Genomic DNA, 23,833 nt, shown 5'->3' with positions numbered 1-23,833 from the left:
GGTCCGCGGCGCGCAGGATCCTGGGCTGTCCGCCGTGCTGCCTGATGTGTCGCGGCGGGAGCCGAGGCGCGCGCTCAGGGGGCGGGGCGGGAAATGCTGGGCGGGGCTTTCATCTGGGGAACTTCGAACAGGCAACGCCGGAAACCTTCCGCTAAGCGGGGAGGAGGGTGCCCGGGGGCCAGTGGGCCTGAAGGGGCGGGGCGGGCTTGGAGGCTGAGCAAACGAGCGCAACGCTTAACGTTGTTTTATGCTGTGGCGGGTGGGAGGAGAAATGCTTCAATACTGGAGAGTTTGCGTAAAAATACAGGTGCTGAAAAACGTAGAGAGAGTGCAATCTCCGTGTGGAAACATGCGTTCGTATTTGCAAAGAATAGACGGGAAATAAAAGGGGGGGGAGTAAGGGATGGATTGCGAGCGAAAAATTTTAATTCCTTCCCTGTATGACTGTATAACCTATTTAAATTATATGGATCTTTAAAGCGTGTATGGTGGGAAATTTCTCTTCTACTCAACTAACACCTCTTTATCCCGATTCCCTTGAGGCAAGCGCCTTAAGGACTTCTTGACGTTACAGAGTTATTCCATACATCTGTTCTACAAATAGAAATGTGTATGAATGCGTTGGGTCATCCTGAACATTAAAAGACACTATGAGAGCCAAACAAGTGTTTGAGATCTAAGAATTGCAATTCGGTGAGCACAGACTCCAGCAATAATCAAATAAGTGTCCCTCCTGCAGGGTGAAAGCAAGGGTTGGGGGGGCGGGTGGGAAGGCGGGAAGAACCACATGACTTTGATAAAAGAAAAAAAAGATAATTTATGCTAACAGGCTAAGGGCTAATACGCTTTTGGTTACACACTGATAACTATTCTGTTGACAAACGAAGCTATTCTTGGTATATATTACTCTTATGATTGGGAAGAGTCTTATGTTTGGGAAGCCTGTGGTCCTGTTGATTTTAGGAGCAATTGCTTGTGAAACAATGGCTTCTAGACCAGTCCTTTTGTCCAGTTCAAGGGTTAATTAGCCATTTGTTATAGAACGGGAAATGGAGCTTTTCTCGAAATAGGTAGGGTCTCTCATGTCTAGAAATTATATATTTATATACATAATTGTACACGATTCCACAGTAGAATGCACTCTCCAAATGATTTAAAATGATTACCTATTTCAACTAGATGGGGGTTGTTTGCTTTGTGTGAGAGGTTATTCTAAAACTTACAAGAAAGACGTAACTTCATTATACTTTTGTAAAGTGGATATTAGTGTTACCTTATAAATGAAATAACTATAGTAACAGATTAATTGACTTGCGTAAGGTCGTATGCAGCTGGTAAATGTTGAAGCTGGAATCCAAATGCTTTGTCTTAATTTCTATGTTATTTTTCGTCTATGTACCATTTAACAATAATATTTGCAAGAGGCTTCAAATGCCTTATCTAACTTGACCCCTACAACTTTAAAATGTGACAGGCTAGAAAAGCTGTTTTGACAAATTGCTCAAACCCAATATTTTTATTTTATTTTTATTTTATTCTTATTTTTTGCCTGTGTTCCTCTGACATCAGATGCCATTTTGTGGTGTAACATAAGCAGTAGAATCTCCTAATTCACAAAAAAGAATGAAAATAGGAACAGAAGCTCATTTTTATTTAGACTTGGTACTTGCCAAACACGTTCTTAGCACCACTTTTTGTGTATTGACTGACTTCATATAAATCCGAAATCATTTTTCAAATCCTGCAACATTTCTCTCTATTCCCACTCAAAATAAAGATCATGAGTTTTGAAACTAGCAGACAGAAGAGTCTGCCAAATCTTTTTTTCTAAAAATCTAAATGATTTAAGCATCCCCTAGGGGTGTCTTTTCTCAATTGTCAGATCAGCATTCAATAACACCTATCTCTAAAAGTTTGGAGAACTATAAATGTGCACAAGAGTGGTATCTGTCTTTTTGTAACTGGCTTATTACACGTAGGATAATGATCTCAGAGTTCATCTGTGTTGTACCATGTCAGAATTTCATTCCTTCTTGAGGCTGAATAATATTCTATTTTATGTGTATACCACATGTTATTTATCCATTCATCCTTCAATAGAAATTTTGGTTGTTTCCACCTTTTGGCTGTTGTGAAGAATGCTGTTATGAGCATAGCTATGCAAATATCACTTGAAGTTCCTGTTTTCAATGGTTTGAGGTATATAATGTTAACCTGAGAAATAAAACAGACAGTTATTTTACCAGGAAAAGGTGTTGTTTGTTGGGGAATAACAGAGAATTGCAATTCAGGTCAAACAAACCGGGGCAAAATTATAGCCAAGGGGGGGGGGGGGGGGACAAAGGGGAGGAATCCTCTTGTAGAGAGGGCAGTGGGAAGTTGGGAGGCTGTTATAAACAGAAAGTTCATGGAAGTAAACTGGGAGTTCCAAGTGTAGTGATTTTTCATTGGCTGGCCTGTGACTGTTTCTCCGTTGGCTGGGCTATTGCTGGGGCCAGGGAGGAGGAAAGCCTTTCTTCTTCCTGCTGGAGGAGTAAGGTGGTATCCGAGGGGGAAGTCAGTCTCTTTCCGCTGGAAGTGCAATTGACCACAGTGGTGGGACCCGGAAGCTTTCCCAGCCAAAGTTCCCAACCCCATTTTAGTGAGGTTTCCCTTTCGCCCATCCGCCCACAGCTCAAATGGAAACATCATGAGATTATAACTCTTAGGATAGTGTTTTATAGATGTACATTATAGAAATGATCTTACTTATTTCTACATAGGGAAAGCAGAGTGTGCTCCTGAAGGGGCTGAATTACCGATCACCTGACCCTCCTCAGAACTTTTCTCAGTGTCTGTCAAACACTCAATAGACACGCGGTGAGTGAATCCGCTTTACCAAATTGCCACTGCCGTGTAGTTGTGACAATCACACTGTTTTAATGTGTAAATATCTTCTAAGTGCTACAATCTGACCAGGGAGTAAGGGAGCCTCCCTTAAATTTGTAATGTGTGTTTAAACTTTTCTTATTATATTGACATTTCTTTGGGACATTCCCGATTTATGTGTTTTACACATATTTCTATTAAAGTTTTCATTTGGCGGGGGGGGGGGCGCCTGGGTGCCCCCAACTGACCTCAGTCAGTTGAGCGTCTGACTTTGGCTCAGGTCATGATCTCGAAGTTCATGAGTTTGAGCCCCACATCGGACTCACTGCCATCAGTACCGGAAGCTATCAGCACGGAGCCCACTTTGGATCCTCTGTCCCCCCTCTCTCTTTGTCCCCTCCCCCACTTGTGCACACACTCTCTCTCAAAAATAAATAAAAAAATAAAGTTTTCACTTTTGTCTTACTCATTTCTAATAAATTTTGTCACTTAAAATTAATATTTCTCACTTTTCTTAATGTTTATTTATGGTGAAGGAGAGAGACAGCATGAATGGGGAAGAGCAGAGAGAGGGAGACACAGTATCCAAAGCAGGCTCCAGGCTCTGAGCTATCAGCACAGAGCCCAACACAGAGTCTCGAACTGTGAGATCATAACCTGAGCTGAAGTTGGATGCTTTGCCGAGTGAGCCACGCAGGTGCCCCAATATTTCTCACTTTTATGTAATTTTTGAAATAATCTTTTAAATGGAGACAGTGTTAATGTGGTTTTATTTGTGGAACAAAGATGCCATATTCATTAACTCATTCAGTCTTTTATCAAAGGCTATTTTGTTCGGTTCCAGTTTTTCCCATTATAAATAGCATTGTGATAAACGTCTTTGTAAGCCCTTCTCAAGATTTCAAGTCATTTTTAATAGGTCCTATTTTTAAAATTCTTGATATGTTTTTCCAAATCACTATCCAGAGAGATTAAACTAATTTCCACTCCCCTGCCCACCACAGCCTGAAAAAGCCAACTTGGCTACACTCTTCCCAGCGTGAATATTAACACCGCAAACATTCCAGGCTAATTTCAGGGTGAAATTATACCTCTTTTAATAGCATGGAAAACTATGTAACTGGTGATGCACTTCTGCAAGGCTCTTTGAAGGGCAAAAGAGTAGAAACAGAAGACAGTTTGGGTGTCATTGCCTGCAATCAGAGAGCAGGAAGAAGGGGTTAGGGAATCAGCGAAAGAGGGAGAATAGGAGACAGGCCTCAGGTTCTGTCTCATTTGTGCCCATGGGATTTTATAATAGATAACAGAGTGACAACATGGAGAGGTCAGTGTCATTGAAAGAAGAATGTATCACATTTCCCAAGAGGACAGGGCATACCATGCCCTGCAGGGGACCGCATGGGGAAGCTCCAGGTTTGGTCTGGAGGTAGAAGCAGGACTGAGGGAAAACCTGAACCAGATGCCTTTACTGGGGTTTCTGCAGGAAAGGCAAGGCAGGGCAAGGTAACTAGCCTAGGACTGGCCAGCCTGAATAATCCTCATGGGCTCTACGCTGGTATCTGGTCATGGCATGATTTAAGACCAGGGAAATCTTGACTTGCCATAAGAGTTGGGTAAGGAAGTGGCATAAGAAAGACATACCCCAGGGGCTCCTGGGTGTCTCAGTCAGTTGAGCGTCCAACTGGGGCTTAGGTCGTGATCTCGTAGTTTGTGGGTTTGAGCCCCCTGCTATCAGTGCAGAGTCTGCTTCGGATCCTCTGTCTCCCTCTCTCTCTGCCCCTCCCCTGCACTCTCCCCCTCTTTCTCTCTCTCTCAAAAATAAATAAACATTAAAAAATAAATAAAAAGTAGTGTCCCTACTGCACCAGAGGGCACAGACTCCCCCAAGAGATCGACCTTCACAATCATGTCACCCAAACTCTTCCTTATGGATGAAAAAGCTGGGGATTTCCCCCAGCACAGGGCTCAGGGGTTAACGGTTCCCAGGCTCTCTGAACAGGATGCCACATCAACTCCTGTGACCACCTGTCCAGGTCCCAGAGTGACCCTTGGGTCCTGGGCAGCAGAGGCACAGCCCAATGAGATGTTACCCAACAGGGCCAGGGTAAACATCACCAGCAGTCACTGTTAAAGGAGAGTGACTGACAAAGGTTTGGAAGGGGAAAAAAAAAAAAGCCGGTGAAGTCTGGGCTGCAGTGAGAACCTGGGGTCAGAAATCCAAATTCGAGATGTTGGCACGACCATTGTCTCTCTGAAGACTAGGAGAGAGTCCTTCTTTACCTCTCCTAGCTTCTGCTGGTTGCCAGGCATCTTTCACGTTCCTCGGCTTGCAAACACATCACTCCAGTCTCTGCCTCTGTTATCAAGTGGCATTGTGTGTGTGTGCGTGTGTGTGTGTGTCCAAATTTCTCTCTTCATGTAAAGACACTAGCTATTGGAATAGGGCCCATCCTACTCCAGCATGACCTCGTCTTGATGACACCTGCAAGGGCTCTGTTTCCATCACATGTATGGTGGCAGAGGGGAGACTTAAATTTATCTTGGGGAAGACACAATTCACCCAGTACAGTGATCGATCCCCAAATCTCTGCTTCTGTTACCCAAAGTGAGATCTATGGAGCATATGAATTGCCCGGTGGGCAAAGGGGGTTTGTTTCTAAGCAGATTCTGATTCATAGGTCTGGGATGGGGCCCCGGATTCTGTGTTTCTACTGTACAGGCTTACGGTACGCTCTTCCCACACATACACCTGGGCGCCCGCCAAACTTGGCCGTCCCGGGTGCCAGAACACCTGCCACCACGATCCCCCCGCACCAGCTCTGTTTGGATTGCTGCTGTCGCCTCCACTCCACTCCACACCCTACTTTCCCTGTGTTAAAGAACAAAATCCAGGGGCACCTGTCTGGCTCAGTTGGTAGAGCATCCAACTCTTGATCTCAGAAACTCTTGATCTTAGAAAACTACTAGCCCCCAATGCAGTCATTTATGTTAAGGACCCATGTAAGTAAACGAAGACTTAATACCTAACTGGACTATAGTTCACACCCCACCCCCACCCCCGTAAACTTTAATCTGCCAAACAGGAGGTCATTCTGATAGATGCCTTCCCTCTGCCTTAGGAGGGTGACAGGTGACAATGCATTATTTTCTAATAATTCCCCTCCCATCCCCTTTGCCTTTAAAAACCTTTCCTTTTCTGCAGCTCCACGGAGTTCCTTTCTACTTGGTAGATAGGATGCCGCCTGGTTCATGAGTTATTTAATAAAACGATTTAGATCTTCAAATTTACTTGGTTGTGTTTTATTTGTTTTTAAAGATTTTATTTTTAAGGAATCTACACCCAACGTGGGGCTCGAACCTCTCTTTGAAATTGGTTGGCCGCAACATAGACGGGAACAAGTTAGCGTCTGCCATTTTAGACAGGTGGCCGGAAAGAGAGCAAGGCCAAGCGGGGCCCGGCCAGCAGTGGGCGCCCGTGTTCGCTCGGGCCCCTCCCGGCTCCGCCCCATCCCGCGCTTTATGCCCCGCCCCCCGCGCCTCGCCGCGCAGGTCTCCTGCCTCCACTTCCGCTTTGGAGGACCTAAGTGCTCGGCGTTTCCGGGGCCGCCGCGTGGAGCTCTTCGGCTTGGAAGCTGTCCCCATGGCGGTCTTTGCAGGCCCGGCTAAGCCGTTCCTGTCACTGAACCCGCAGGAGGAGGCCAAGTTTCAGAAGGAGGTGGCGCAGTCTCGCCGGCGCGCAACCCAGGTGAGCAGCCACCGCGGGCCAAACTGAGAGGGGAGGCGGCAAGCCGGGTCTGGGGGTCTCCGGGACAGCGCGGAAGCCCGTGCGGTTCCCTGCCCCCGCGCTCCTCGCCTTGCTCGCGCCAGCGTCTCTCGGGGTGGCCCGCCGGCCTTAACGAGCTTGGAGGCCAAGGCCTCCCCGAGACCGGAAGAGGTATGCCGATCGAGAGATGGAATTTGGCCGTGTAGGCCTTAGGGGTCTCCTATGGAAATACGCGGGAGGTAATCGGGGTGATGCCAGGGGAGAGAGCCAGCTGTTGGGAATGGAATCAACCCCAGGTTAGAGCTGTCACGCCTCCGCCTTGCCCCCGAATTTGAGAGTTTTGTTTGCCCAGTTGGTGATTTTGGAGTTCTTAAAAGACAGTGTTTGCCGAGTTTCATTGGCTGACTAGGGCCCGTGACATCAAGTTGTATTTGCCTTGGTTTTTAAGCATAAAACACACATTTGACAAAAGTGAAAGTTCTTGCTTATAGAAAGCAAGGGCATGACTGAGGTGCTAGAAGGTTGTTCGGGATTGTGAAAGTCAGTGTCTTCAAATTGTTCAGTTCAGTGGATGTGAGTAAACGGTGAACTGCAAGCAAAATTGAAGGGTATATTTGTGTGGAGTTTGGCCAGAAGATTTAAAATGATGTGTGCAAATATTGCTTATCCATCGATTCAGCATATACTTACTGAACGTTTACAGGGCGCTGGGTGCTGCGATACTGGAGGCTAAGACTACCTACCTACCACTAGACCGCTGCCCTCTTGGGGAGGTAGACGTTAAACACCAAAGTTTTTAATTACTACTCTGTCATTGGAAATGCAGGGCAAGTCTTTTGTCTTCGACTGAAAGCCAGCAGTCTTGAAGTTGTGTTGCAATGTGATTTTTTTTAATTAAAAGTTTTGTTTACCTGGTCTTTACGTCTTCAGCGAAAGGAGAAAGAGAAACTTACTCCTGGAGTAATCTATGTGGGCCACTTACCTCCAGCGCTTTACGAAACCCAGATCCGAGCATATTTCTCCCAGTTTGGTACTGTTACGAGATTCAGACTGTCCAGAAGTAAACGGGTAAGATTAGATCGTTTTATGTCTTACAAGTAAGTTTTGACACTTTACAATGCACGTTTATATACTATTGTTTATCACAGTTCATATCAGAAAGGGGAGGGTAAGATTTAGAACCGGCAACAAAGGCACAATCAGTATTAATGTAAATGTTTGTTTTGCTATTTTTTTTTAAATTGCTCCAAATCCTCAATTTAAATTGATAATCCTGATAAATGAATCCTATTTATTCTATGGTTACTAGGCCACGGGTACATGAACTTCAGTTTGAGGAGCAAGTATGAGTATCTTTTTTTTTTTAATATTTAAAAAAAATTTTTTTTAATGTTTATTTTTGAGAGATAGGACATGAGCAGACAAGGGGCAGAGAGAGAGAGGGAGACACAGAATTCGAAGCAGGCTCCAGGCTCTGAGCTGTCAGCACAGAGCCTGATTTGGGGCTTGAACTCAGGACAAGCAAGATCATGAACTAGGCTGAAGTCAGACACTCCACTGACTGAGCCACCCAGGCACCCCAAAAATATTTGTTTGTTTGTTTATTTATTTTTGAGAGAGACAGAGACAGAATGCAAGTGGGTTAGGGGCAGAGAGAGAGGGAGACACAGAATCCGAAGCAGACTCCAGGCTCTGAGCTGTCAGCACAGAGCCCGACACGGGGCTCAAACTCACGAGCTGTGAGATCATGACCTGAGCTGAAGTCAGGCACTCAACTGACTGAACCACCCAGGCGCCCCGAGAATATTTATTTTTAATGTTTATTTTGAGAGAGAGACAGCACAAGTGGGGGAGAGGCAGAAAAAGGGGAACAGAGGATCCGGGGTGGGCTCTTTGCTGACAGCAGTGAGCCCAATGTGGGGCTCGAACTCACACACCTGATCATGACCTGAGTCAAAGTCAGACATGCAAACAACTGAGCCACCCAGGTGCCTCAAGTACGAATGTCTTGTATTAGCCTCTGGCACAGGCATCCCTATGATAGGAAAGGGCTGTATACTGAGTAGTTAAGTATAAGGACACTGAAGCCAGACCACCTAGGTTTGAACCCTGGTTGTACAGGTCACTCATTGTATGACCTTGGACCAGTTATGTAATTTCTCCATGCTTCAATTTTCTTGTCTGTAAAATGTGAATAAAACAAAATAGCAAACACCTCCTAGAAGAATATGATGAAAAATTAAACAAGGTAATGAATGTAAAGTTTTAGAACAGTGACTGATACCAGCAGTAAATCTTTTATAAATGTTGCTGTTATATTGTACCTCCCTTCTAGTAAAGAAAAAGTTTATATGCTTTGTTTTCCTAATAGAGGAGCGGCCACTGTATTTTCTTCCCTGCACACATCCGCTTTGGGTTATAACCATAGACCTCTCACTGTTGGAATCTGTTTTTTCTTGATACACTTTTTCCACCTTTTATCAAAGTTAAATTTTATATTCAATTTGGTGTGTGAGGGGAGAGAGATGCACCTGTTATCTGCTGATTGTCATAAAAGCACAGATCCGAAGTTTTTTGTTGTCAAAGCAACATCTCGACATTAAAGAGGATTTTAACCTTAAAATGCCCTAGTGTCTCCCATCCTAAGCAAAATAACATTTTGTCTGTATTCCTCCCCTTGTTTTTCCATTTGCCTCTTTGTAATGGTTGTGTATTATGTGGGTGAGGTATTTTAAACATCCTAAAGTCTGCTGGCATATTTGATGACTGTTCAGTGATCCACCATTTACTTTCATCAGGTGTCAGCTTGATCTCATACACTTGTTTCAGATCTTTGTTCTTTAACAAATAAATTATAGGGGCGCCTGGGTGGCTCAGTCGGTTAAGCGGCCGACTTCGGCTCAGGTCATGATCTCGCGGTCCGTGAGTTCGAGCCCCGTGTCAGGCTCTGTGCTGACCGCTCAGAGCCTGGAGCCCGTTTCGGATTCTGTGTCTCCCTCTCTCTGACCCTCGCCCGTTCATGCTCTGTCTCTCTCTGTCTCAAAAATCAATAAATGTTTAAAAAAAATTTTTTTTTTTAAAAAGAAAGAAAGAAATTATAGGTAGACTTGAGGTCCCCTTTTGTACCCTTCCCCAATCCTTTTCATTTTCTCCCCAAGTCCAGGGAATTAACTATTCATGAATCCAGTTCTTTTCATTACTCTTTTTTTTTTTTTTTTTTTTTTTGAGAGCAAGAGAGAATCCCAATCAGGCTCTGTGCTCAGCACGGAGCCCTACGTGGGGCTTAGTCCCGCCACCATGAGATCACGACCTGAGCCGAAACTAAGAGGTAGACGCATAACCTACTAAGCTAGCACCAGGAACATACATGTCATATTTGTTTCAAGTTTATATTTTATTCTTCAGCTCAATTTTTTCAGTTAATAATCAGATTATTTTTCCCCTACCCATTCTGAAATCCAATCAGGGTTCATGCATTGTGTTTGGTTCTAGCTCTTTAGCATATCTAGAACAGTCTTCTTGCCCTTTTGGCTTAATTGTTTTGCTTTTCTTGACATTGGCTTTTTTGAAGAAGAGTTAAGGTCAGTTTTCTTTTAGAAAGCTCGCTCCTTAAGGAGATGCACTAAAATGTACCATTTTCAGCATTGTTGCATAATAAAGCTGCCACCTTCCCCACTCACCCCAATTTTGACTGTTTGCACAGTACTTCCAACATTCTGATACCACTAGGTAAAAGCTTGGCGCTTTTTTTTGGTTTTTTTGTTTTTTAAGTTTATTTTGAGAGCTTACAGGTAAGCAGGGGAGAGACAGAGGGAGAAAGGAAGGATGGGAGAAGGTGAAAGAATCTCAATCTCAAGCAGGCTCCATGCTGTCAGAGCAGAGCCCAACACAGGGCTCAATCCCACAAACCAGGAGATCATGACCTGAGCCAAAATCAAGAGTCAGACACTTAATGACTGAACCACCTAGGCGCCCCTACAGATTTTATTTGTAAGTAATTTCTACACCCAATGTGGGGCTCAGACTTACAACCCTAAGATCAGAAGTCACATGCTCTACCAGCTGAGCCCACCAGGTACCCCTGGCTTTTTTTGGTTTTTTATTTGTTTCTTTTTTTAGACACTTGATATGTATTTTCGAGTCACTTTTCAGAAGGTTTATGCCTGTTTACAATGTGGTACAGTAAGTTGGAATCAGTGTGTGTCTTCCACTCCACCATCTTCCCCCTCCCTGTTAAGAGTTGGGATTATAGGGGGCACCTGGATGGCTCAGTCAGTTAAGCATCCAGCGCACCTCCGCGCATATCATGATCTCTCAGTTTGTGGGATCAAGCCCCGCATAGGGTTCTGGACTGATGGTGTGGAGTCTGCTTGGGATTGTGTCTCTGCCCCTCCCCTGCTTACACCCACCTTCCCTCCCTCCCTGCCTCTTAATAAATAAACAAACAAACTTAAAAAAAAAAAAAAGAGGTGGTATTATGAGGGATTTTCAGACATACAAAGTTTTACCACAGTCTTGCTGCAGGTAAGTGACAGCCGACGCACCCAGAGCTGCTAGTTAGTGGCACCGCGGTGTTACAAACGAGCCTCCTGCTCGTTTCCTTAATTTTGTCACCAATTTTGACCCGTAGCCAAAGATATGTTTAATGCAAAATTGTGAAATAGTTATCGTTACTGATAATTGGAGCCGTAAGGGAAGAAAGATTGGCTTTCACCTACACTCCTAGATTTTCTGGCCGGAACCCTGTAAATTCGTGTCCTGCTCTTAGGCAAATGGAGGACGGCAAACGGCTTTTTCGTCATCCACTACTTCCCAGTTGCCTTCAGCTCAAAATAATCCTTATGCCGGGGTAGCATATTTTGGGATGGCATCCTCTGCCACTCTAAAGAACATTCAAATGCCTGACTAACATCCCCTGGAGCGCTTACAGATTATTTCTTCATAGCAGCCCCGCGAGAGTGCTTATTCTTTCCCCATTTAATAGAATGAAACACTGAGGCTTAACATTACTTGCCTAACTGTCACAGCTAGGATCCAGACTTGGGCATTTGGACTCTAGAACCCGTGCTCTTGTTATTAAGACAAGTGAGAAGACACACTATGTTGTGTGGAGAGCAGGAACCCAGGATGTGCATTTCAGGAGATGGTGGCAGCATCCCTTTACCATCAGTCATGAAGACGACCGGTCACTAGAAAATGTGAAAAGGAACACAATATTTATTTGTTTATTTATTTATTTGGTGCCATGCTGGGTGTGGAGTGCAACACGGGGCTTGAACTCACAACCTTGAGGTCAAGACCTGAGCTCAGATCAAGAGCTGGCTGCCAGCGGAGTCACCCAGGTGCCCCGAAAATGAACACAGTATTTTATTGATTAGCTTGGTGACACTGAGGAGTTAGTGTCTTCCCAGTTCTTATGTGTAGAATGAAAATTATATTACCTGCTTTCTCTGTGAACCACCACGCTATCTGCTGAGCGTTGTTTTGGGTTTTGTTTTGTTTTTTAAATGTTAACTTATTTGGGGTGCCTGGGTGGCTCAGTCAGCTAAGCGACCGACTCTTGATTTCAGCTCAGGTCACAGTCTCACAGTTCTCCAGTTCGAGCCCCAGATCAGGCTCCGCACACTGACAGTGCAGGGTCAGCTTGGGATTCCCTGCCCCCCTCCCCCCACCTTCGAAATAAATCAATACACTTCAGGGAAAAAAAAACCAACCTAAGTATTTATTTATTTTGAGAGGGAGAGAGAATCCCAAGCAGGTTCTGCACTGTCAGTGCAGAGCCCAACACAGAACTTGAACCCACAAACCATGAGATCTTAACCTGAGCCAAAGTCAGGAGTCAGATGCTTAACCGACTGAGCCACCCAGACGCCTGTTTTGTTTTGTTTTGTTTTGTTTTGTCTTGTTTTGAGTAGGCTCCACTCCGAGCGTGCGGTCGTGGGGCTAGACCTTACAGCCCTGAGACCAAGAGTCCCATGTTCTACAGACTGAGCCAGCCAGGCACCCCTCTGCTGGGCATTGTTAATAGACGAATAAAGTGACTACCGTTGAAACTGGTGATGAGTAAAGGACTGTGGGCCCTACCAGATTTCCTTTATACAGTAAATTCCAGTTGTACTAGTAGTGTATTTATCACGTGATCAGAATCTCAGGTATACCTCAGGGGCGCGTGGGTGGCTCAGTCCAAGCGTCTGACTCTTGTTTCAACTCAGGTCATGATCTCACATTTCACGGATTCAAGTCCTGAGTTGGGCTTGGCACTAACAGTGTGGAGCCTGCTTGAGATTCTCTCTCTCCCTCTATCTGCCCCTCCCCTGTTTGCTCACTCGCTCTCAAAATAAGCAAATGAAATGAAAAATACAAAAAGAAATCCCAGGAACAACTCAAGATAGTTCAGACTATTTTGGATTTTTTTCTTTTCCCGTAACAATCCCCACACCGTGCATTGAAGTTAGAATTAAAGGTGTCGTAATGTTATTTAGTAATGGGGCTTACGTACGTTATTTAAATTAATGGCATTTTAAGAGTTTCAGTACTGGTAAGAATTTGATTGTTCTACTTTTGTTGGTGGGTGTTCCATTGCAGACTGGAAATAGTAAAGGCTACGCGTTTGTGGAGTTTGCGTCTGAAGATGTTGCCAAGATAGTTGCTGAAACAATGAACAACTACCTTTTTGGTGAAAGACTCTTGAAGTGTAAGTGCTCTTCTCTCGCATTCTGTGGGGATGCATTGTGAGGACTTAAGTGCAGAGATAGGAGTGCATTTTCTAGACAGATTTCCAGTTGGGATTTTAAAATCTGCTAGAGTGAGAGCCGTGTGTGCCGAGATGGAAGTAGGACGAGTCACTAGGAGTGCATGGAAGGGCAGGTGCCCGATCACTCATGGGATGTGGAAGGCTCCCCCGAGGAAGGGTCTTTAGGTGGAAACCTGAAGATTGAATGGGAGTGCGCCAGGGGACAGCACGTGCAAAGCGAGAGGTGACTGATGGTACTTACTTGCCTGTGAAGGAATGTGAGGGGAGCCAGGAGATGAGAGGAGGTCAGGTTACCGATGGCCGGGCATGTAAATCTGGGAGTTGAGAAGATATCCTGAGGGCAAGGGGAAGCCATTAATGGGTCCTAGATGGGATAAGGTTAAAGGCAAGAAGTCCCGGGGCGCCTGGGTGGCTCAGTCGGTCAAGCGGCCGACTTCAGCTCAGGTCACGATCTCACAGTCCGTGAGTTCGAGCTCTGCATCGGGCTCTGTGCTGACCGCTCAGAGCCTGGAGCCTGTTTCAGATTCTGTGTCTCCCTCTCTCTCTGACCGTCCTCTGTTCATGCTCTGTCTCTCTCTGTCTCAAAAATAAATAAACGTTAAAAAAAAAAAAATTTAAAAGGCAAGAAGTCCCATCTGAGAGTCGTGTGAATGACGGTGGCCGCGGCTCGTCCACAAGAGAGGAGCAGAGGGGGGCGACGCCAGCTCAGTGCGGCCCACAGAGAGTGGGGCTGCCAGCTCTGCATTCGCAGAGCACCCCTGTCCGGAGCCCGGTGCCTCTGGAGGCAGAGTCTAAGTTTTGGCTTCTCTGCACTGATGGTGGATTGTGTGACCATCCCAGGTGCCGGAGCCACACACGCGGCTGACGACCTGCCCAGGCAGCATCACCCTCCCTCGGTTCCCGTCGCTGGGAGAGAGAATCCCAGCAGCCTCGTCGAGGTCATGGATTCATTTCGCACATAAAAAGCATGGCTCTTGCCGGGAGGAGATGGGCCCAAGAGGCGACCGAAAACATGTCGGGACGGCATGTGTAGGATCAGTGCTGTGCTGGGTCTGACTTCGAAAGATCACACGAGAGGTTCTGAACTCTGATAGGAGTTCAAATGGAGGATTAGCCGCGTTGTCTCTCTTTTTTTTTTTTTTGAGTGGAAGTAGTGCGTTTTGGAGGTGAGCCGAGGAAAATACTTGTAGGGAGTAGAGAAGTCCGGGGACAAGGAAGTCACTGAGGGTGAGCTGGCAAGCACCGTAGTGCGTAGGCGGCTGGGCTCCATCCTGCTGGGTAGCACGGGGAGACCGAGTTACCCCAACCCCCAGGCGAGGGAACTGGGGTACTTACCAACTCACCACGTGTCGGTTGAAAGTCGATGTCGAGGGTTGGGCCTGCCTTTGCGAACAGTCCCGGTGTGCCGCCACGGCCTGCAAAGGGCCCGTAAGCAGAGAGATGGAGATCAGGGGAAGCTGGCTTAGTCCTGGAGAGGTAGGTACGCAGAGATGAGCTGAACGGGATCTTTCTGCTACGGCAGGTCACAGTCTGAGATCCTGCGAGCTTTAAGGACCCTTGCCCCCAGGCTTGATGCCACCACGACATGCCCTTCTATGACTCCTCTTGTTCACTTACGTATTCCTGGCTCCTGGATTAGTTCTTGGCGTTTAACAATAATTGTTGCCTGTATGCCTTTCCTTTAGCCGCCCCGCCCCCGCCCCCGTATTCTTTCACTCTTGCTCTTGAAAACGGGAGACCCATTATCTTGACAAAAACATTGAATCCTCTCCGTCCCGTTGGTTTGGAAACACTTTTCTTTCTTTCTCTTACATCTAGGTCATTTTATACCACCTGAAAAGGTACACGAAGAACTTTTTAGAGAGTGGCATATTCCATTTAAAAAGCCATCCTTTCCAGCAGTGAAACGGTATAATCAGAATCGGACACTTCTTCAAAAGCTACAGATGGAGGAGCGATTTAAAAAGAAAGAAAAGTTACTCAGGAAGAGATTAGCCAAAAAAGGAATTGATTATGATTTTCCTCCACTGGTAAATATTCTTTCACAAAATGTTTTTCATAGTTTTTCACGGGGTGAGCTTTGTTCCTCAATAATTACAGCCTGTTTATGGTTTTATACATAAAGTGTCTAGCCCAGTGTTGAGGCTTTGTCTAAGTTTTTGAAACCTTGCACTGTAGGTTTCTTCTAAAAGTTTGTTAGCGTAGATCCCGTTATTTCCATTATACAGAAGAGGAAACTCTTGAAAGGGATTAGGTCATTTGCAAAATTTTTATGATCTGTTTTTAAGTTACTGAAGTTAAACCACTGTTTAACCAAAAACTATAATGCTTATAGAAAACTATTGAAGATGTCATTCAGAATGAAATGTTTGGTTTATTATATGCTCTCCTTAAACATCAAGGCTGTGAATCAACGATCTTTCTTATTGCCATTCTGATTTTGGAATTAGAAATATTTCTTCTTAACATATAGATTGGAATTAACCAATAAGCGTCAGTTCTGCGAATTAAATGAGCCAGGGGTTGAAATATACGAGACAACTTAATGAAAATGAGTTAGCACGGATTTTCAAATTCCTGGCTGTTCACTTCTTGCTCGAATCCTAAACACACACTTTCCCAGTAGGTGTTAAAATAGCGTGTCACCGTCCCAGGGCCCTGGCGCTCGTGGGAACCGTGTGGGAGCCGGGACAGTGAAGCTGCAAAACAGGCCTGCAAAAAATGACTCTCCCATAGCCTGTTTGCTGGTTTTTGCAAGAGCAGCCCTGTTTCGTTGCCCAATCCTGAACTTGGCTAAGACGGGGCCCGCCTTTTCGCATTCTTCCAGTTCACGTTTCTTTTTTTTTTTTTTTGGTATATATATTTGTGTGTGTATATATATATATATTTTTTGTTTGTTTTGTTTTGTTTTTTTTGAGAGAGAGAATCCCAAGCAGGCTCCACACTGTCAACGCGGAGCCCAGTTGACATCACAACCCAAGCCAATATCAAGAGTCGGACTTTAACCAACTGTAGCTTTTGTTGTTACCATTCCTCTGGTTCACATCTGACTCGGGTTTCTGTATGGCCAACTTCAGGTTTGGCCCTATTTCAACCTCCACAGCTGTGCCCATTCCTTAGTGAGGGTCTCTCTCCCAGTTTTGCCTTAAGATCCTGGGTTTTGGTTTTTAAATTGAAATGCTTTGTCATTTGGAGAGGATTTACTGATTATGCGTGTAAGGATCTAATAAGTTAAGCATGTAAATGGCGTACATATGTGACATTGCCAGTTCATTTCTTTATTTAAGGTTTTATGTAAAAAGAAAAAAAGAAGTGCTTCAGACACTGGTCTTCAGAAATCTACAAATAGCCAGGTAAAATTTTTTTTATCATGTTATATGCCAGGTATAAGGGAAAGATAAATGGGGAAATACATATTCAAGACTACTGTTGCTGATAAATATGCAGATTGGTGAAGTCTCTTAAAATTTGTTGAAGGTCTTATCAAAGAAGAAGAAGAAAAAAGCTCCGTGTACTCCTGGCACCCCTGAGCAGACTGTGGATAGCCAGGTAAAATTGTGTTCACTGTTCTGGAAATGGGGTATTATAGAAATGATTTGAAAGAGGAAAAGCAGGGGCACCTGGCTGGCTCAGTTGGTGGAGCATGTGAGTCTTAATCTCAGGGTCGTGAGTTCTAGCCCCATGATGGGTGTAGAGATTACTTTAAAAAGATAAAAGAGGAAAAGCAGTCCATGCTGCTGTCACTTTATTAAAATTTCAAATTTAACCTTCTGATTGTTTTAGTAAATCCTGGTGATTTGGCAGATGCAGTGAGCTTAGCAAAAGTTACTGTGAGCGTATGGCACTGTTTACCTTTTCGGCAAAGTGACCGAGTCAGTAGGGAGAAATGAGGCTACCATCTTTACAAATGTGAGACTAGTTTTCTCCCTAATACCCTATAATGGAGCACGTTCTATTCCAGTTAATTGTGAGCTTGACACTAACTTTGGTAAGGGCCTAGGCTGTGTTATGTGCACTTGTATCACCAAAAGGTATAAACAGGCCTAAAATAACACAGGGGAACTTGTAAAAATATAGGGCAAGGAGTATGGGGGGGGGGGGGGTAAAGTCATTCCTAATATCTTCCTTTATTTCTCTATTACAATGTTTTACTCATTGAATCCAGGGCCCCACACCAGTTTGCACACCAACATTTTTGGAGAAGCGAAAATCGGAAGTGGCTAAAATGAACGTTGACGATAAAGATAACGAAATAGTTTTCAAACAGCCTGTACCTGGTGTAAAAGAAGAAACACAGCAGACTCAAACACCTACACGCTCAAGGAAAAAAAGACGAAGAAAAGGCAATCAGTGATTCTAAATGTATTATATTTCTTCTGAAAAATGTGATTTTATTGTGAGGGCTAATTCTTTGTATTTAACTACGTGCAGTGAAATGCAGCCATTGACAGGGTTCTTGGAGGACAAACTGTCAGTAAGGAAAACGGTCAGTAACCGGCTTACCTGCCCTTGCTGGCATTGCAGCGTGCAGTAGCTGGGCTCACGCTGCCTCTTTGTCCTGGTCTCTAGTTTTCTTTGCACATTTCATAGCTGTCTTTAGTTTCTCTTCCTGGGTAGAAAAGTCCCCACTTACTGCAGCTTTTATTGTTACCATCAGATAAAGAATACAGACTCTTGCTTGACCATCTACATGGTTCTCTGTTAGACTGTGCACGGCTAACCCATAAGAGCACTTGAACATCATGTGATGGAAACTGGAAGTTAAATTACTTGGAGAGTGAGAAAGCCCTTCAAGTATATGTACGTGAGTGCTTTTACCAAGTTGAGTCTTTGGGGGGCTAGCAAGGTTTAATGACTGTCATTTTGTGTTCGTATCATCAATGTGGAATTGTATCTCAAGAATCAGTGACCAGCAAATAAACTTTTTCTACAATTCATTTATATGCAAGTGGGATTTGGGTGTCTTTTCCTTTTTAAGTGCTTATTTAAATTCCAGTGTAGTTACCGTAGAGTGCTATATTGGTTTCAGGTGTGCAGTATAGTGACCCCCCCCCACACACACACACACACACACACACACACACTTCATACAACACCCGGTGCTCATCACAAGTGTCCTCCTCAATCCCCATCACCAGTTTCACCCATCCCCCACCCACCTCCCCTCTGGGGACCATCAGTTCTCTATAGTTAAGAGTCTGTTTCAGGGCTCCTGGGGGGCTCAGTCGGTGAAGCATCCAACTTCAGCTCAGGTCATGATGTCAGCATGTGAGTTCGAGCCCTGCATCGGGCTCTGTGCCGACAGCCAGGAGCCTGCTTCAGATTCTGTCTCACTCAAATATAAATATTTTTCTTTAAAAAACAGTATTTCTTGGTTTGCCTTTTTTTTTTTTTCATTTTTTCTCTTTGTTTCTTAAATTCCACGTCTGAGTGAAATCATGGTATTTGTCTTTCTCTGGCTGACGTTTTGCTTAGCGTAATACTCCAGCTCCATCCATGTCGTTGCAAATGGCAAGATTTTTTTTTTTTACGGTTGACTAGTATTCCATCATAAGGACCTGGGTGTCGTGAAGTAAACGAGTAGGTTTTCGCCTTCTCAACTATTTTAAAGTTTCTGATACTCTTGAAATTTGCTTTTGTTTAGCTAATCCAGATTTACTAAAAATGCCCGTTGCCACCAAACATTTTTTCATCTGGTATTTGTTAAGTCTTTAATAATGAGACACTGAGCTAGGTGTTCTGACATAAAATGCAAATAAGGATTTGTTTCAAGTGTATGCAGAGAGCAGATTTTTACGTCTAGAATGGTAGCTGGCCTAGAATACACTCAATAAGTATTTTTGTTTTTTTAATTTTTTAAATTTACATCCAAATTAGCATGTAGTGCAACAATGATTTCAGGAGTAGATTCCTTAAGCCCCTTACCCATTTAGCCCATCCCCCCTCCTGCAGCCCCTCCCATAACCCTCAGTTTGTTCTCCATATTTATGAGTCTCTTCTGTTTTGTCCCCCTCCCTGTTTTTATATTGTTTTTGTTTCCCTTCCCTTGTGTTCATGTTTTGTCTCTTAAAGTCCTCATATGAGTGAAGTCATATGATTTTTGTCTTTTTCTGACTAATTTCGCTTAGCACAATACCCTCTAGTTCCATCCATGTCATTGGAAATGATTTCATTCTTTCTGATTGCCAAGTAATATTCCATTATATATATATACCACATCTTCTCATCTTCTTTATCCATTCATCCATCAATGGACATTTGGGCTCTTTCCATACTTTGGCGCTATAAACATGGGGGTGCATGTGTCCCTTCAAAACAGCACACCTGTATCCCTTGGGTAAATACCTAGTAGTGCAATTGCTGGGTTGTAGGGCAGTTTTAGTTTTTTGAGGAACCTCCATACTGTTTTCCAGAGTGGCTGCACCAGCTTGCATTCCCATCAATACGTATTTGATGCGTAACATCTTGCTCCCCTTTTTGAACCACTTCTCAGCCTTGTGGATCTGGATGTCCGTCTGGTTCCCCTCCTGGGAAAGCTCCGGGAAGCACGTCATTGCACCTTCACCTCCCAGCGGGCATATGCACTGTGAAGCTCACACGTGTACATTGCAAGAGGAGTTGAATACTTCCTTCTTCCCAGCCTGCCACCCATCCACCCCGTTCAGGCTGGCACCATTCATCATCATTTCATGTGCAAACTATTTTTTTAAATGTGCCCTGGAGCTGGGAGGGGGGGATTCCATCTCTAGCGTGTCGTGGCCATGGGTATTTTTTGTAAGAAATAGAAATTCTGTGCTTCTAAAGAATATCTTCCTGTGGACTAGATTAGGGTCTTCAAGAAAATCCATCAAGCTGGTGTTTTGATTTTCAAGTTTTGTAGTGAGAAAAAGACGAGAATTGAAATTCTCAGGCAGTAAAACATAAAATTTTGCAGTGATACGGAGAAAACAAGAGGGTACAATTCAAAACTACAATCAGTATGACCAGGACTGTAAAAATGTAGTTTTTTGAAGTGAGAAGATAAGCATTTAAATAATGTGGAAGCAAAAGTATGTGTTGTTATTATATAGTGAGCAAAAAGCTAAAGGAAGAAGAATCAATCCACATACTAGGTTCAACGAGAGACATGACAGACTGCATGTTTGCCGTAAAATGGGGTGGCCAGTGAGCAAACCAGTGTAAAGTGAGGTTTTCTGTATTTTGCCGGTAGTATCTGCAATATTGTGTGACCACATCCAAGGCAACTGATCATTATGTTCCAGAAACCGGAACCCTGGCTGATTGGTGGCATGAGATGGAAATTCAGATCAGCTGTGCTGGTAGGAATTCCAAAGTCAACTGTCCACTGCAAAGGCTGTCTCTTGTTCAAGGACTGACCCAGGTTAGGGAACCCAGGACAGCTGTCCTCCCATACAGTGGCTGTGATGCAGATGGCTGCTATCCTTTAACCCAGAAGTGGGTGTGTATGCACACACACACACACACACACACACACACACACAATTATTTTACACTTGAGGCAGAAATAGTCCCGTGGCCCAAAGTGAACTATGTCATGGGGCATCCTGTGTGGTGGCCAAGTCAGATGCTGCCTGTTGTGATTTTACATTTTTAAAGGTTTAAAAAGTCAAAGTTACAGCAGATGAAAATTCTATGAAGTGCAAAGCTCAGTGTTCCTAAGTAAAGGTTGGAACACAACCATATATATATATACAACCATATATATATACATATATATATATGTATATATATATATATATATATGTTTATTTATTTTGAGAGAGCGCATGAACACACAAGAAGGAGAGGGGCACAGAGAAGGGGAGACAGAATGCCAATCCTAGGCTCTGCACCATCAGAAACCCAGTGCGGGGCTTGAACTCACGAACTGTGAGATCCTGAGCTGAGCTAAGAGTCAGATGCTTAACCGACTGAGCTACCCAGGCGCCCCAGCTCAATGTACTTTGCCCCATGTTATTGGGATGCCATGAATTTTATGTATTTTTGTTACCAGTTAGTACCCATCAGGTCAAAACAAGAAAAGCAGACCTCGAATGTCACACGTAGGCTCACTGTGCAGAGTAGATTATTTTCTTATCAAATTAGATGGCACAGAATTGTGCCTGTTGGGCGGTGATGCTCCGGCTGTGCTTTTTTTCTCTTCACCATCTTTCCTTCTCGCGGCCGCTGCAGCCACGAAGTTCAAGCTGTCAGTTTCTCTGGGTACAAAATCTACCCTGGACATGGGAGGCCCTATGCCGGGACTGAGGGGAAGGTTTTCTAATTTCTTAATGAAAATGCAAGTCAGCATTCCTTTCCAAGAGGAATCCTCAGCAGAGAAACTGGACTTTACAGAAGAAACACAAAAAGGGACAGAAGAAATTCAAAAGAAAAGAACCCGCCTGTACGGTCCAATTCCAGAGGGCCGTCACTGGTGCATCTCATGCTGGTAAAATGGCCAAGAGGGGTCAGAAACCTGACGTCAGGAAGGCTCAACGAGAATAAGCCATCAGGGCTACCAAGGAAGCAAAAACGGCTAAGCAAGCACCTGTAGACAGCAACGGCGGCTGCTGAGGCTCCCATGAAGGCAGCACCTAAGCAAAAGACGGTAAAGCCTGGGAGGGTTTCTTCACCCTGAGTTGGCAGAAAACGCTAAGTTGGTGGATCAGATTTTATTTTATTATTGTTTATTTTTTTTTAAGTTTATTTATTTTGAGAGACAGAGCACAAGCAGGAGAGGGGCAGAGAGAGAGGGGAGAGAGAATCCCAAGCAGGCTCAGTGCTGTCAGCACAGAGCCCGATGCAGAGCTTGATGAAGAGCTCGATCCCACGAACCGTGAGATCATGACCTGACGCTTAACTGACTGAGCCACCCGGGCACCCTGACAGATCAGATTTTTAAATAAACATCTGACTATTAAAGAATCCAGGGGCACCTGGCTGGCTCAGTCAGTTGAGGGTCTGACTTCGGCTCAGGTCATGATCTCACGCTTCGTGAGTTCAAGCCCTACATTGGACTCTCTGTTCCTCCCCCACTTGTGCATGCACACTCTCTCTAAAAAAAAAAAAAAAAAAAAAAATAGATATATATGTATATATATATATATATATATTTTAGGGTTTACAGAGTTTTTTTAGAGTTTATATGTATATATATATATATAGAGAGAGAGAGAGAGAGAGAGAGAAAGAATGTGTTGACATTGCCACACTAAGCATTTATTACAATATCCCCGGCTCACAGGAAAGCAACAGCCAGGAGAGTTAGAATACTTTGAATGGAGTATCTCAGGATATGATTTCTTGTCTAAAAAAATAAGGAGGCAGTAACTAAAGTTCCCAAGTGACCTATTTGTTAGCCACGCAAGAAAAGCCATTTACCAATGATGAAGAAATTAAACTGTGTTTGTAGATGCTAAATAAATGTGTCCAGATAAAATATGCTTTTTAGGGGCGCCTGGGTGGCTCAGTCGGTTGAGCGTCCGACTTCAGCTCAGGTCATGATCTCACAGCCTGTGAGTTCGAACCCCATGTCGGGCTCTGTGCTGACAGCTCAGAGCCTGGAGCCTGCTTCGGATTCTGTGTCTCCCTCTCTCTCTGCCCCTCCCCTGCTCATGCTCTGTCTCTCTCTGTCTCAAAAATAAATCAAAACATTAAAAAAAATTTTTTTTAATTAAAAAAATATGCTTTTTAAAACTATTAGCCTGGGGCGCCTGGGTGGCGCAGTCGGTTGAGCGTCCGACTTCAGCCAGGTCACGATCTCGCGGTCCGTGAGTTCGAGCCCCGCGTCGGGCTCTGGGCTGATGGCTCGGAGCCTGGAGCCTGTTTCCGATTCTGTGTCTCCCTCTCTCACTGCCCCTCCCCCGTTCATGCTCTGTCTCTCTCTGTCCCAAAAATAAATAAAAAACGTTGAAAAAAAAATTTAAAAAAAAAAAAAAAAAAAAAAAAAAAAACTATTAGCCTTTTCTGGTGCCTGGCTGGCTCAGTCAGTACAGCATGCAACTCTTGATCTTGGGGTTGTGAGTTTGAGCCCCGCGTTGGGTGTAGAGTTTATTTAAAATAAATACAATAAAAAATAAATAAGACTATTGGCCATTCAGTGAGAACAGCTGCATGAAGAGTTAGGGAAGCAACATCAGTAAATTTAAATAATTTTTTTAATGTTTGTATTTATTTTTGAGACAATGAGAGAGCATGAGTGGAAGAGAGGCAGAGAGAGAGGGAGACACAGAATCCGAAGCAGGCTCCAGGCTCTGGGCTGTCAGCACAGAGCCCGACACGGGGCTTGAACTTGTCAACCGAGAGGTCATGACCTGAGCCAAAGTCCGACATTCAACCGACTGAGCCACCCAGGCAGGCGTCCCACAACATCAGTAAATTTAAAAGCAAGGCAAATGATTTCAAATGTTTTTCCCGGGCTCTTGATGACTTAATCGATGTTGCCAATA

General features: G+C 44.3%; 1 protein-coding gene and 1 pseudogene across 1 annotated transcript; both read left to right on the top strand.

Moving 5' to 3' along the window:
• Positions 1 to 6,430: 6,430 nt before the first annotated feature.
• On the top strand, positions 6,431 to 18,333 carry NIFK (nucleolar protein interacting with the FHA domain of MKI67). The gene is made up of 7 exons (XM_019469405.2): positions 6,431 to 6,613; positions 7,562 to 7,699; positions 13,217 to 13,325; positions 15,204 to 15,415; positions 16,673 to 16,738; positions 16,863 to 16,934; positions 17,551 to 18,333. Exons 1-7 carry the CDS (start codon positions 6,509 to 6,511, stop codon positions 17,737 to 17,739), a joined length of 891 nt encoding a protein of 296 aa, XP_019324950.2. The 5' UTR covers positions 6,431 to 6,508; the 3' UTR covers positions 17,740 to 18,333.
• Positions 18,334 to 21,522: 3,189 nt separating this feature from the next.
• Positions 21,523 to 22,041, top strand: LOC109278834 (60S ribosomal protein L24-like; annotated as a pseudogene).
• Positions 22,042 to 23,833: the final 1,792 nt, after the last annotated feature.

Source organism: Panthera pardus, unplaced genomic scaffold (assembly GCF_024362965.1).
Source record: "Panthera pardus isolate Hobbes unplaced genomic scaffold, ASM2436296v1 HiC_scaffold_10, whole genome shotgun sequence".
In the NCBI taxonomy this organism is placed as follows: Eukaryota; Metazoa; Chordata; class Mammalia; order Carnivora; family Felidae; genus Panthera; species Panthera pardus.
Note: the sequence above shows the minus strand (reverse complement) of the source record. Positions and strands in the feature narration are given on the sequence as shown.

Excerpts from the sequence above, each read along its gene's own strand:
- NIFK (XM_019469405.2), top strand. The coding sequence starts at position 6,509 with ATGGCGGTCTTTGCAGGCCCGGCTAAGCCGTTCCTGTCACTGAACCCG. Across the intron at positions 6,614-7,561 it reads CTCGCCGGCGCGCAACCCAG|CGAAAGGAGAAAGAGAAACT; the intron begins GTGAGCAGCCAC and ends TTACGTCTTCAG. Across the intron at positions 13,326-15,203 it reads TGGTGAAAGACTCTTGAAGT|GTCATTTTATACCACCTGAA; the intron begins GTAAGTGCTCTT and ends TCTTACATCTAG.